Below are 15924 nucleotides of genomic sequence, written 5' to 3'. Positions count from 1 at the left end.
ATATAAAAGTTTCTTAGATATGCCATTCACTTTTACTTTTTCCTTAGAATAATCATATAATTCCTAGTTTAAGATTTTTTTCAATAGTAAATGTAAGATTATCACTCCAGGCCAATGCATCCTTTTTCTGCAGCATACTTTAACCCCTTTCTTAGTTCATAGCAACTCTGAATTTCAACATGTTACTAGCTATGGAGCATTGGGAAGGAATATTTGAATTTTAAGTACCCTTGGCATTAAAAAAATGTAATCATTAAAGTCATTTCCAAATGTCTTAACTATAAAACTGATAACATATCTGAAGTTCATAGAAGAGTAAGATAAGGTGCTTGAGAGGATGTGTTCCATGGTTAAAGAGAACTACAACTACAAAGAACTAAACTACAAAGAATAAAATCAAACAGTGCATTTTTATAACAATTATGTTTAGGGGTTTGAGGGACAATATTTCTCCAGAAGGGACAACTAATGCTTAATGATGGTTAGAATAGAATTTTCCAAGGCATTTAAAAATGAAGCTGAAGAGATTGTTAGAAAATTGGGAAGTGGGGAAGGTAGAGAACTCATACCATACTTGGACATGGTAGAACTTTTTAGAGCTGGGGGAACCTTAGTGATCCAGTCCAACCTTGTCATTCTACTTCAGTAAAATATTTTTCAAATACTAGCACAGATATTTAAAATTCATGTGTTTTTCCATTTAAATGAATTTTGCCTGTTAACCAATGTCAGTATTTAAGTTTTTTGCAAGAGAGAACAAAATGCCAAAGGGAAATTAAGATAATGAGAAAAGCAGGCAGAAAAGAAGAGTGTGGAGTCTAATGAAAAAAGATAGGTGGTATTATTGACAATCATGTTTGTGTGGTCTAGTCCATTATTTATAAAAATACTTATTCCAATGAAATAGTGTATATGTTAGCCATGTGAATTATCTTATTACATGGTCAAAAAGGAAATCAAATATATTAGAAATCTCATATTTTCCCTTAAGCAATTTAGTTAGAACTTTTGGTTTTGGGGCTGATGTGAACTGGCAGAAATTTGTGTTTTCTTATTACAGAAAGGTGTATAAGTTTTTAGTAATTGACTATAAGGTCAGAAATATATGGAATGGGAAGCTCTTAAATTTTCATAAAATGAATTGCTTTCAACTAAAATTAAAATTTATCCAAGTCTGTTTGCATTATTCCTATGGGTGGTAACAGAATGATAGCACTGGACAAATGATTAAGTCCTATTGGCCTACTAGTTTGTTCAGAATAACTAGGCAAAATACTTTTGCTAAAAATCTCACTGGAATATATTTGGACAATTATCAGTTTAGCCTACAATACTACCTATTAAAAAACTGGCATTCCAGGGAGCCCTTGAAAAACAGCCGATAATTCAAATGGCAGACATTACTCAGATGAAAACTTCTAATTTTCACAAGAATTTTAAAATCCATCCACATGCGAGTAAAACAATGACAATGAAATTTCTGAGAAATTGAAAATGGTATTTTTATACTGATATTAATCTAAATGTCATTCTCTGCGTATCAAGGAGCTACTCTCCTCTTATAGCAAGAGATGCAATTATCTTGTTTGCTATTTATTTGCCAACTTAAATTAGTATGAGAAAACAAAAAATTGCCAGATGAACCTATCAGTTTGCTTTACATATAGCATAAATATGTAAATTTTTAAAATAAGGACTTTTCTTACCTCCTTACCTTTTATCTTCCTTTATTAATTCTTTATCTTCTTTCTCCCTCACAAATCTTTAGATATAAATGCTATTATAAAGATAGTTCCATTTTAAGTATCATGTTGCTTTTTGACTTTGGTCCTTCCTGTTGCCTTTTCACTTAGTTTGAATTTTTTTCGTTGGATTTAGAATTGGGAAAAGAAAGCTTAAAAGCAAACAAACTTCTGTCCCTTTAAAATATTCCATAATTCCAAATTTCTCTAATTTGGACAGGTTTCCCTTATCTTCCCCTTATACCCCTCTCCCAAAGTAGTGAACTATGAATTAACTTTCTAATTTACCCGTTTATTCCCAAGGATTATTTTATTCTGTTTGTCCACTAGGTGGGAGAGTTGTACTTTCATCCAGAACTAAAAATCAGTTCTTGACTCACAGATACACTTCCAGATACCATTCATAGTTCCTTTCTCAATCAGATTTCCTTTTTGACTTTTTTGGGGGGGGTTTTGAGGTATGGAAAGAAGGGAATGGAAATTCTTTGTTAATTGGTTTTCAAAGCTTTGTGTCCTTCCCCTTTATTTTGTTTATTATTGAACCACATTTAGAGAAGCTTTTCTGACTATAGAACATTCCTATGTGCTACTTTAGCCCAAAAGTGGCTGATAGGTAGCTCAAAGGCACTGAAACACTCATGAGTGTGAATAACTGCTATGTCAAAGATTTTGAGACCTCATTCACCCAGTACATTTAAACATAGTAATTACATTAATTGCAATGGGACCCAGTACATCTGATTATCATATATACCATGGGCAAACCTAAATCACACCTATGTTTAGCAAAAACATGCATTAGGTTAACACTAATTTCTAAATTTACTTAATTTCTAAATTAATTACTTAGTTAATTTCTAAATTACTTTAGTCAATTGGTCTTGTCCTATTCATGACCCCATTTATTTTCTTGCAACGATAAAATTGTCATTTCTTTCTCTAGCTTAATTTACAAATGAGGAACCTGAGGCAAATAGGATCAAGTGACTTGCCCAGGGTCACCCAGCTAGGAAGTGTCTGAAACTGGATTTTCCCTTAACCTATAGGCTTTCTATTCTAATTATAGCAGACAATGAAATCAGTAAATTCTCCAATTACTTGGAAGAAGTATGGAATATAAATTCATACAGAAACATAGATACGGGCTTCAGATCTTTGATTCTATAGGTATTGGGTACCTCCAGCTGAAGAAACTCTTCAATGTGGGTCAGCATCTTCCCTGCAATTTATCATCATAGAGAGTTGCCTAGAGCAACTAGTGAAGAGTCAAGTGATTTGCTCAGCATCATAGAGCTACCATGTTTCACAGTAGGTACTTAAGCCTAGCCCTCCCTGATTTAAAGGTTAGAACTCTATCCATTATGTCTCTTTGAGAAAGAAAAGCTTGTGGACTATTTATTTAGGGAAGACTTCATGGAGGAGAAGGAGCTTGAATTGGACAGGACATTATTGAATTGGACAAAAGACAAAGGCTAATTTTATGGGTGATCTTTGGAGGAACTGGGAACCCTCTTTCATTATATGTTATCAAACAGACGCTCAGTACCCTATTAGGTCATAATGATAAGTATTCCCTTCAAATATCACTTGAAAAAGAACCATTAAGGCCCCATCTGACTAAAAATTTTGTAATTCTGGAAGGGTACAGTTTCAGTGGAAGCCAAGGAAGTAGAGAATTTCAAGAAAGTGAGTATCAGTACAGCAACAGCAGAGAGGTTTTAAAGTATGAGAAGTAGTGAAAAACACTATTTTGGCTAGGGGGAAGTCATTGATAGCCTTATTCTCAATTTAAAAAAAAAAAAGACTATATTAACATTTCAGAAGATGGCCCAGTGACCAAGTTAAAGGAAAGATGCTTATTCAATTTATTCCTGGAATTTTTATAAGTTGTTGAAAGTTTTAAGAAACATTTAATGAAAATTACATTTTGCAGGATTTGTGAGGGTGTGAATTGGCCAAGCAATTTCAAAAAGAAAAGTTGCATCAGCATCCGCTCCGCATTCTTCTCCACCTATGGAATTAGCTATTTGGTCCCTTCAGAAGTGAACTTACTCCTTTCCCAAGTATCACTATAATTGCAACCTATAACATTGGCTATCACATATTGATACCACTTTGTCTTTTTAAAAAAGGAACTTTAAAAAGCATTAACTGATATATTTTCTCCAATTTTACTTTCTCAAAAATATATTATTTTTTTATATTTAAAAAAAGTCTCCAGAGAAAAGCATACAATTTTACAATTTCCTTTTACTCAATCATTTAATTTTACAATCTTAGCCCTGGAAAGGATTGTAGAGATAATCTAGTATAAACCTATTGAAGCATGAAAACCCATGACAACATTCTCAACAAGTGGTCATTCCATTTCAACTTGAAGATCTTCAGTGGTGGTGATCACTTTGACATTTTGTAAGCATTGATGACATAAAGCCCGATGCTTTGCCTGTTTGTCACTTAGCCTCCCATTTAATAGATAAGCCCTATCGATTCTTCTAATGAAAAGGAGAAAAGCCTTTTCCCCAGGCCACTTCTAGGTCAGGTTAGACTACTTTCAAGTTCTAAATTTATTTAAAGCAGTCTATCAAAACGAGTCTATTTTGACTCCCTAAACTTAAACTAGTTTTAGCTGGGATATTTTTTGCATATGAAAGAGAGAAATACAGGCATTTCTGTTAAGACTGTTTTGTTTTTCTACAAGATTTCTAAATGTTGATTGGAATAATTAGCAGTGGAGGGGTCAAATACCCACAGTAGTTCCAATATTGGGAAGGAAACATTATGTATGGTAGTATTAGTCCCACTAGAAACAGGAAGAAAACCCCATAAAAGATGGAGAAATTGAAAGGAGAACTTGAATGTCTCCAAGTTCTTCTGACAACTAGAAAATTCACTCTATAGAAGGCTATATAGTCTCATTCCTTAAGTGAGTCATGCTGATTTTACAAATCTTTGAAAGACAAAACATAGCAGTAAACTCATTCTCTAAATGCTTTCAGTCCAAAGAGGCTATTCTAAATTAATTGCTGATCTATTACCTGATTGTATCACAAAGTTAACTTTGTGCCAATCATATGTTGATAGAAATTGTCAATCATTAATACTTACGATTTTGCCAGTTCCATCGATATTTGTTCCAAAGAGCATCCCTTTGTTTCCGGGATAAACAAAATAACAAAAATCAGTGCTGCTAGACTCATTATTGTGTAAATAAAGCACACCCATGGAAGACCAATAAGTTCTACAAGGAACACACAAAAGAGTTGATTAGTTCTTGTGTTAATACTGATCACTTTATAAGTAATATGCAATTCTGATTTTACTCATACTAAGGATAATCAGGGAAACAAGAATTATGAATTCTGAGATCAGTCACTATGAAAAGGTTTAAGTTCTACTTGGAACACACAAAAAGTTGATTAGTTCTTGTGTTATACTAGCTACTTCATACACAATGTGCTACTCTGATTTTAAGCATACTAATAATAATCCGAGAAACAGGAATCACAAATTCTAAAACTAGCCAAAGATTTAAGTTCTACATAGAACACGCAAAAAGTTGATTAGTTTTTATGTTATACTAACCACTTTATATAATTCTGATTTTAATCATACCAATGATAACCAAGGAAACTGGAATCATGAAATCTAAGAACAGCTACTACCCAAATATTGTATTTTCATTAATTACCTACCATAACAACTTCCCCTGGAGAAGGAATTGGTAATTTCGTTGCTATTGCAATTCAGACTCAATGTTAGCCATTTTTATTAGCTTTTAATGATGCATTTTTACAGGATAGTTGGTTTTTGTTTGTTTTTGGAAGAGACTCAGACTGCTTCATCCAAAAAAATCAATTCATAGTGGCTAATATGTCATTTAAAACTACGATAATGTGTATTCATAACAGTTATTTTTCTAGATTCCAGAAAGAGAAGGTATGAAGGCTCATAATGCAAAGACAGCATTAGCAAGGACGGGAGCCCTTTGGTTGTCTTTATGACACACTGATTATTTCCAACCAAATCCACTGACCACAGAATTTTTCAAAGTTGGAAGGGAATCTCAGTGGCCACATAAACCAAGCATGCCCAACGATGAACCCTGACTACAAGCAACTAAACATATGATTGATTACTCAGCTTTTGCTTGAAGACCTTTAACAAAGAGATACCCAAAACAAACCATTGATTGAAATGGAGATGTGAAAAGTAGTCAGGGGATGACCCACAAATTAAATGTATGTGCATATAACTTGCTCTTATTTGTTGAAAGTTATAATACTATATTCCAATTATTTTATCAATTTTAATTTTTATTCTCTTTTTAAATTTCCTCAGTGTAGTTCTCTAACCACACACCTGTATTCTCTTGTACATCCCCTCCCCCTAAAAATTGTATAAATGAAAAGGAACATAAAGGTCATCTAGTCTTTTTTTGTGTGTGATGGGGTGCTTATTAAGACAATCCAGTTCACGTTTATCTGTAATTTTTACAATGGTCTTTCTTATTTTTAACCAAAATCTACTTCCTTGCAATTTCTGCCCATTAATATCCTCTAGATACAAATGCACAATAAATCAAATCCTTTTTCACTTAACAAGTCATCAGATATTTTAAGAATTATTATGCCCTTCCTCACCTCTTACCCCAACTCCTGCCAATGCTTTATCCCCATCCCTCAGGATAAGTATCCTTAATCCTTTTAACTGATTATTATAGGACATGACTACTATACTCTTTAGGATGCAGCTAGATAATGTAGTGGAGAATGTCAGGCCTGGAGTCAGGACTCATCTTCCTGAGTTCAAATCTGGTCTCAGATACTGACTAGCTGTGTGATCCTGAGTGAATCACTGTTTGCCTCAGTTTTCATATCTGTAAAATGAGCTAGAAAAGGAAATGACAAACCGCTCCAGTATCTTTGCAAAGAAAACCCCAAATGGGTCACAGAGTTGGACACAACTAAAAATGACTCAGCAACAAAAACAAAACTATACTACTTAGTATAGCATCTTCTGGATCAATTCTAGTTGTCGGGATCCCTTTTAAATTTTCTTAAAACAGGGTTTCCAAAACTGAGCATTAAAATGAAGATTGTTTTAACCAGTGTAGTGCAGTGGGACTATTCTCACCTTCATTTTGGACTCTGTACTTCCTACTAATATAGCTCAATACCACATTAACTTTTTGGCAGTCATGTCACATTTGTGGCTTTTATTGAGTTTATGGTCAATTTATAAACCTTTGGTTTTTGTCACATGAGCCATTGTTAAGTCAGACTTCCCTCATCCTGCCTTTGATATTCAGAACCAAAGTACAAGACTTCACATTTATCCATAGTAAATACTATCTTGTGAGCTTCATCCCACTTTTCAATCTATCAAGGTCACTTTATAAACAAGATCTTTTTTGAAACTTGATTCTGTTAGCCAGCATATTACCTCTCCCTTCCTGCTCTTTTCATTGTTTTTTTCTTTTTCTTTTTCCCTTTTCCCATTCTGTCCTCTCTTTTTCTCTTTTTCACTCCACAGAAACCTGACAGGTATAAGGATGGACAGTTAGGGCAGTACATGTGAGAGGAGGTGGCCAGAGTAAATGACCCATTTCCTTTTTAATACATTTTCTGACTTTGGAAATGGCCTCTGATAACAGAGCCTTAACTAGGTCAGGGTAATCACAATGTCCTGTTGACTACCTCTAGGGTAGAATTCATGTTGAACATGAATTGTTAACCACTCTGACAATCTGAGGAACACTATGGATCCCTTCTCAGAATGTTTTTAAGTACACAAAATAAAATACTTAGAACTACAAAGGAAACGAATTATTTTGAAATAAAAAGCAATTTTTTTTTTCCAGCCAAGTTTGTAGGCCTTCTGAAATCTATGTTCATACCCCTTGGGGATAGAAACTATTAAGAAACCATTTTTTAGAAAGACTGGAGCTTTCCCTTCTTAATCACCTGTTTTGTTTTTTAATCAAAAGACCAGGAAAAAAGACTGATCCAGAAGGAACCAAAATTTCAACATTATGACTGAAAGAGTGCTAGCCTTGAAATCAGAAGTTGGAGCAGGAGATCAAGACCTCGCTCTGATACTAACTCAGGGCCCCTTTTTTCTCCTTTGAAAAATTAGACAGTTGGACAAGGTTCCTTCTAGTTTTAACCATCCATGAGTCAATTTGATCCCAGGCCAGCTCAGTTCCAATTTTAATAAAAACTAAACAAATCATCCTCTCTGACTTTGGCCAAGTCTCTTCCCTGTTCCAATGATCTTCTCTATAAAATGAAGGAGTTGACTGGATAAAATCCCTAAAAGCTTTACTAACTTTACTATACTTTTAAGAAATTTAGCCTACACACTCTTACCTTCTCCCCAGTAATCAGATTTCTTAGATGCCCAGTGAGAAAAAACAACTGACCTTTGCATGTAGTTGTCAAGAGTAGACACAAAGCTACTATTTCTTGAGGTAAGAAGGATAGTTTCTCAAGAAAAGTTCTGTGGTAACCTGGGAACTGTTTTCCTCCACCAGGGGACATGTCAAAGACTCCCCAGTTGAGGATGCCTTCCATTATGTCCAGTGATGCTTTCCCAGGTTATAGGACATAATGGTTCTATAAGACCATAAAGGATATATAGTCTTCTAAAATTCATTAACTGGCGATCAGCCAGATGGCCCAGTAGATAGAGCACTGACCCTGGAGTCAGGAGGACTTGAATTCAAATGTAGCCTCAGACATTTAACAATTCCTAGTTGTGTGACTCTAAGCAAGTCACTTAACCTTTATTGCCTCACAAAAAAAAAAAATAAAATAAAATTCATTAATAGGGTCTGAATATTAGGCCCAGGGCATAACTCAAATAACTAACTAGTATTTAAAAGAACTGACTTGGGACTGGGAAATAAGGAAGGACCTTTTGCTTATGAAAATTCAAAACATGGTTCACAAGAAGACAAAGTTTCTTACCAGTTACGGTCAAAAATGTTAGTGAGACAAGGAGATTGATGCCCCAGTTCATGCTAGAAGTTAAAGCCATTGCTCTTCCTCTAATTCCACCAGGAAAAATTTCACTCAACACCAGCCAAGGCACTAAAGCACAGAGAAGAAAAGTGATGAGAAAAAAGCATAAGCAACCATGGTCTAGTGAACTAGTTGGATAAATGTACTTTTGATCCAACTTTTATATAAATTGAATTCAACAGACATTTATTTAAATTTTTAAAATTTACTTTATTAAATATTTTCCAATTATGTATGAAAAGTCCTGCCAATGTTGTCTTTTCAAAGTCTTACACATTCTTCCCTTTTTGTTATTTTCATTACTGCTCCTAGCTCAATTTATGTCTTTTCACCTTATATTTAGAGTGGGACTGTTACAACATTCTGCCTCTCCAATGTCTTCTTTCCCTGTTCTCTAATACGTCCTATACTTCACAGACATATTAAATGCAATGTAATCACACAAAATGTCTGTTCCATTTTTTCATGGAATCTCATATAAAATCAGATCACATTTTTAGAAAACATTACTATTTACAAAGTGCTTTTTTAATAATAATCTTGTACAATAATATAAAATCTATTAATTTATTGATTAAAAAAAAAACATACCCATAGTCACATACTGGCTTCTGCTCTAAAACAGTTTCAGATATGTGTTTATTTTATGACAGTGCACAATTTATTTCAGTGTTCTTTCATGATGACAATATAACATTTGGTAACCAGACTACACAGTCTTACCTTTACTTAATTGGCCTACAAAAAGAACAGATTCTAAAACATAAATCTTTTCTGACTATGGTGTTTTAAAATAACTGGAAATTTTGGTAATGCAATGATAGGGTTTTACTTTTACATTGACATAATCCCTTATATTACAAGGATTTTATATTTCTATTTAACTGTATTGTTGTTGTTATCATTTGTTGTTGTCCCATGTGGATTGTAAAGCTTGTTAAGGGCAGGAACAGAATGTTGGACTTCTGTGTGTCCCCACAACACCCGAAGGAACATTTGCTGAACATAATTGAGCTTTAAAATGATTAGAGGGTGCTGTTACATTTAAGATTAATTTTCATTCAATATTTCATATTTGGAATCTAAGAACCTTTGGATATAGGGAAAAGGAGTCCTCAGTTGCCAAAGTCCTAGCTCACTCCTAATAATATCCCCCATGATTGTATGTAGATTAAGTATGCAACCATTCTTCATTTCTAGCACAAGGAAAATAGGCAGGAGATAGAGGAAGGAAGGGGGGCAAGAAGTAGGAAATGTAGAGGAGCTAAGTGCTAATTAACTCTTCCTTTTCTCTATTTCACCATGTGTTGAGTCATACTGTTTCTTTAATTGAATCCTTTGTCCTGACAAAGACAGCATATTCAGTTTATAGAAATCTTTTCCAGCAGGACATTTCTTTTTTTTCAAAGTGGAAAAGATTTTAAAAAGGTAGGAATGAGGAAAAATTATTTTATCATATTTTTGAAATGTTTCTTTGCATATTGATAGAAACATTAACAATTAAGCAAACTATCTGCCCTTATGAAAATGGAGAACAAAATATTATTTTCACAAATGAATGGACATCAAATTTGACTGAAAGTGCTGATGAATTAAAGGTAAATCTACATGTTAATTGTAATTTTTCAATTCTTGAACTAAAACCATAGGAGGTTTTCTCATATTTGAGTCATCATTTTAATCATCAAAGTTATTAACATGGTTAGGGGAGAACAATCTCTTAATTTAGTGGAGAAATAAGTTTCCACATTTGCATTTTAACTCATTTTGGAAAGAAAAAAATAAAAATATTTTCCAGAAACATCTAATGTTAAAACATATATTTTCCTGAAATTGCAAAAACATTTTTAAATAATAAGAAACAGGTGTCCTATAATCTTCTTTTCTATCACGGATTCCTTTTACTACTTCTGCTCCTCCAAAGACAATTTAATTCGATCCAAATTCAACAGGTATTGATTAATGTAGTTAATGTGTACAAAGCAGTCTGCTATACATTTGTATACAAGGACAAAATGAAAACAATCTGTACTATACATTTGTATACAAGGACAAAATGAAAACAATCTCTGCCCACAAAAAGCCTACATTCTACTTAAGAATATAACATGTTTATTTGAGGAGGAGGGAGATAGTATGAACAATATAGTTTATTAGAACTATCTCCTCCTGTTCTAAATAAGGAAACTGTGGCTCAGTTGACTTAGGAAGTTTTATTGGTATAGTGCTAGTTTAGAGAAAGTTGGGTGTAGAATCTAGGACCCTGGGTTCAAAACTTGGTTCTGCTACTTACCACTTCTGTGCTCTCGGGTAAGGTGCTTCCTAACTTTTCTGGGCCTCAGTTTCCTAATCTGTAAAAAATAGGTAGTGATACATCCATTCTGGAGAACACTTTGGATTTATGAAAGAAAAGGAAAGAAAGTGTTCACACCCCTTGATCAAAGAATACCACTACTGGATATATATCCCAAGGTGACCAGTCACAAAAAGAAAAGGCTATTGCAAAACATTCAAAGCAGTACCTTAATACCAAAAGCAGACAAACAAAAACCAAAAACGGAAGTAAACATGCATCAACTGAGAAGTCTGAATGATCAATGGCCAAATGAATTGTGGTATTTTAATGTAATGAAATGTAGCTGTGCTGTAAAAAATGACAAATATGAGAAATTTGGGGAAACATGGGACAGCTTGTATGAATTAATCCTGACCAAAGAAACCAGAACCAGGAGAAAAATAAATATAGTGACTATGATGCATGGAGCAACATTTACTAGGCTGGGAGAGTAATTATTGAAAAATGACTCAATACTAAAAAAATGAAAAGCAATCAACTATTTTAAACATATATTGCCTGGGGCCATTCACCTATAGTCTCAAATCTACCTCAAGTTCAAAACAGTCTTGTGTCAACATTCACTCAGAACCACAGCTTATCAAGTTTCCATCAATATTTTTTTTAATTAAGAGCAAAACCAGATCAAAACAAAAGACATTTGATTAAATAGCTTGGAAACTGTCCTCTTCCACCCCTCATTATGCATAAAGATTCCTCATCCCACAGATTCTTATAGTATTGGTGAAAGAAGGAGCATGTATAGCTAGGGAGAAGATATATTTATAGGGAATATGCATAGCTAAGGCAACTCATGCTCCAAAATTTATGTCCTATCTGTAATCCTTTTCTATTCCAATGCTACACTTGCTCATCCCCAAAGTATTCTGGATGTTAGCTGCTAACTGGGTGATATCATTGATTGCAAACTATTATTCTTCCTTGCTGCCATGGTCTTCGGCAATTATTCAGACTTCTCTCATGGGGAAGTATCTATCAGCTGTTTTAGCACATAACTCCAAAGAGTAGTTCAGCTCTTTATATTCAGAACCAGATCACAATAAGGCAGAAAAACAATTATGCTTCTGGAATTCCTAATTTAAAAAAAAAAAGTCTTTGCTCCTGCTTTGTTGAGACTCCATTGCCCCAGGCTTCTATATGACTTAGGGTTAGAAAATTCTTCCAACTTTTTTGTAATTTTACCAATAGTAGACTTTGCAAATCTTATATCAGAATGGCTGATGTGGAATGGCTGGAAGAAGCTGGTGACATTTAGCTTTTCTTTTCTCTAAAAATAGTGCAATTTTTGCTCTCTCTGCTACTAAAATGATAAAAATATAATAATAAAAGGTTTGGACTAGATGATTTTTGAGAATTGCTTTAGATCTAAACCTTAAATAACTTTTCCAAGGTCACATTCTTGGTTCGTTACAGTGCGAAGAAAAAAAAATATGTCTATCTGATTCTGTCTTTGGATTATATCATACTTCTTTGCTTCCTTTATCTTAAAACTGGGTATCTGAGATCTACTGCATCTGGAGGCAAAGAACCTCAGGTCAAATCTTGCCTTGATGCCAAAGATCTGTGTGATTTAGCTTAGTGAGCTTCTCTGGGCCTTATGTTCATATCTCAGTTTCTCCAAAATGAGAGTGGTATTATTTGTCTTTTGATTATCTCTTCCTTCTCCAGATCTATGATCCACCCATTAAGTTGAGCACTTTTCTCACAAAAAGCCCTATTTGGTTAAAGTAGTTCAAGACACTCCTAAATGACAAAAAGCTAGAATTTCTTTGTAAGGGGAAATGAGTAGTGGCAAATATTAGCTCAGAACTGTACTGTACCACATCATGAGTCAATGATTCTTTAGACCAGATATAAAATAGCAAATTGTTCCTTTAACAGTTCTTCCCAGAAACTCCTTTCAACATCCTCTTTCATGTAAGCTATGCCAAATCATAAACTGTATAAAATGATATCTCCCAAAACTGAAATTTAAGCAAAAGCAAAGAAAAAGAAGAAGAAGAAGAAGAAGAAGAAAGAAGAAGAAGAAGAAGAAGAAGAAGAAGAAGAAGAAGAAGAAGAAGAAGAAGAAGAAGAAGAAGAAGAAGAAGAAGAAGAAGAACAAGCACTGAGGATGGATACATTTGATTGATTATAAATTATAATAGAAGCTCCACGTGGACAGTGCAAACTAATCTATCAGTACTGTAGTACTCTGGAAAGCTTTTTGGTTTGAAATGAAAGGTTCTAATCCTGGCTCCTTGCATGAGCTTAATCTTCCTAAACTTCAGTTTCTTCACCTATAAAATGAGATTTAGAGGAGTCAAATTTGTATCCCTCAGCCAGCAGCCCACAAAACTGCTGTCCAAATCATATTAAAATGTAATTGGGAAATTTTGAACCAAAATAAATAAAAATGCAGCACAGATTGTGTTAATTTGTGTTATCTAAAACAATATGATACCCCCAGGGATCCATTTCTATTTGAATTTGTCACTACTGGATTAGATTTTCTAGGTCTAAATCTATGAACTAAACTTTATAGGTCTCCTAGTATCTAACATAGTACATATTACACATTACACTCTTAATAAAAAACTGCTATCAAATTAAAAGAGGCAGCATCACCACAAAGGATCAAGGGCTCGAATGAGCATTAGGAAGAACTGCCTAATGTTCAGATTCTCTAATGACATAAGCTATGTGAACCTAAACCAATCACTGAACCTTTTTGGACATCAGTAAGATAGTGGTAACAATAGGATCCTACTTCACAGGACTGTTGTAAGGATCAAATGAGACAATGTGAGCCAAGTGTTTTGCCAACTCCGAAGTGGCATGCCAACATGCCAACTACATGAATTGCGCTATTTGTGCTATTAAGTGAATTAGGTTTAATGTGATGAATCTCAATGTTAGGTGCCAGGGGTTAGAAGAAAATGTAATTCGTGCCAGAGAAAATTCTGAGATAGTTAAGATGTAGCTCTGAATGTTATTCCTCTTTTCTCACATCCTGGAATAAAGCAACTAAGTAAATTTCCAAATTAGAACCTGCTGTTCTATGACCCTGTACTTGTTTGTCATAGTCTCAAACTTGGCAACTTCATGTTCTCAATTGTCCTTTGAAAAATCAAGAATTCTTTTGATGTAAAATCCTAAATGAAGGATTTTAAAGCAGATAATTTCCCTTCTAAAATAAAAATGACTATTTTTGTTTCAAAAGAGCATTTTGCAAAGCCTTATTACTTCTTTCTAAATTATATTTACTCTCAGCCTTCCTTCCCTTAGTATTTTTTATTAACTTTGGACTGAGTAAACATAACTAAGCAAGTAATTTGTTACAAGCATTAAGACTACAATAATCCTTTAAAATGTTTCTAAAATTTTTTTAAATCATTAATTAGTTATTCAATAAATGTCCCAGATTAGCATATATTGGACTCAGGAAATATATTGAGGAAAAAATGAGCATTTGGTGTGAGCTAATGTGATATTTTTTGGTACATAAACATAGCTGATGGACAAAGGATACTGAATATATTGCCTAAGATCATAAAGGATCCTTTAATTTTAGTAAATTAAATATGAATTACTCTCTTCTCGAATTTGTCTAAAGTACTTTGGATCTCTCCAGTTTTTATTACATCCTATCTTTTGTTATTTATATATGTATGTATATGTTTATGGGCTCTATGTGTGTATCTATGCATGTGCATGTACATATATGCACACATGCACATATATATACAAAGCTATATACATATTTGTGTGTGATACATGTGGATACATTATATGAACATATAAATACATGTCTACATTATATGTGTGTATATATACACAAGATACATGCAAACATTTGTATTGTATGTATGTGTTTATATATATATATATATATATATATATATATATATATATATATATATATAAAAAATTCTATCCTACTAAGGTATTAGCCCCTTTGTCCCCAAATCACCTCTCCATAGCTTTGCACATAGTAAATATTTAATAATTATTTATTAAGTGGAATTAATAACAAGACTTGGCTATAATACAGCAATATCCATTAGAGACTTGCTTTTTTCATTTGGGAAATTATTTTTCAGCACTAAATCCATGAAGCTAAAAGCTCAGAAAATGCCATACCCACCTCCCCATCTTTTCATGCTGACTCAACTCCAGAACAAGGAAGACCAATATAAGTGAGGGCTGCTCTGGTTCTGGGAGGGTCCTGTTTGTTCCAAGAGGCTAAGGAAGCTCTAGAAGCCATCTAGATTTCTATAAATCATGATTGCTATACCCTGGCAAGATATCTTAGGATCCGAAGACTATATTTCTTTTTTTAAGTACCATGCCTTAAGCGCAAATCACTCTGGCTCTAATCGATTGGTCAATAATAGATCACAGTCCAAAGCTATCTTAGCCTTTGTTTGGGATCTGACGGCTCAGAGTGAGCATAAATAGCAACTATTTCTGATTTGGTCAGAAATCTTTTGGGTCTTCCCCTCCCAGACTGATTTTTTTTGGACTAGATAAAAGGTACTTAGCCATAATCACTGAATGGGCATTGCCTCCTGCTACCTGAGAAAGATGAGTTGGAAAAACTCATCTTCCCGAGTTCAAATTTGGCCTCAGATACTTATTAGCTGTGTGATCCTGGGCAAGCCACTCAATCCTCTTTTCCTTAATATTCTCATCTATGAGCTAGAGAAGAAAGTAGCAAACAAGCCTCTTTCCCAAGAAAACTTCAGATAGGTTCATGGAGTCAGATGCCACTGAACAAGAAGAAGAAATCTCCCTTCACCAATGCAGAGATCTAAGATTT

At 33.9% G+C, this 15924-nt stretch overlaps 1 protein-coding gene across 1 annotated transcript in view; it reads right to left on the bottom strand.

The window, feature by feature from the left end:
• SLC2A12 (solute carrier family 2 member 12) overlaps positions 1-15924 on the bottom strand; it is a 63274-nt gene that overhangs the window by 5123 nt on the left and 42227 nt on the right. The window contains exons 3-4 of the mRNA XM_012549351.3: positions 8714-8836; positions 4851-4983 (exon numbers count right to left, since the gene is read on the bottom strand). Coding sequence (XP_012404805.1) covers positions 4851-4983; positions 8714-8836 — 256 coding nt within the window. The remainder of the gene's footprint in view (positions 1-4850; positions 4984-8713; positions 8837-15924) is intronic.

This window comes from Sarcophilus harrisii, chromosome 4, assembly GCF_902635505.1.
Source record: "Sarcophilus harrisii chromosome 4, mSarHar1.11, whole genome shotgun sequence".
NCBI classification, from domain to species: Eukaryota; Metazoa; Chordata; class Mammalia; order Dasyuromorphia; family Dasyuridae; genus Sarcophilus; species Sarcophilus harrisii.
The sequence above is the reverse complement of the archived record's forward strand: the minus strand, read 5'-3'. Positions and strand labels throughout refer to the sequence as shown.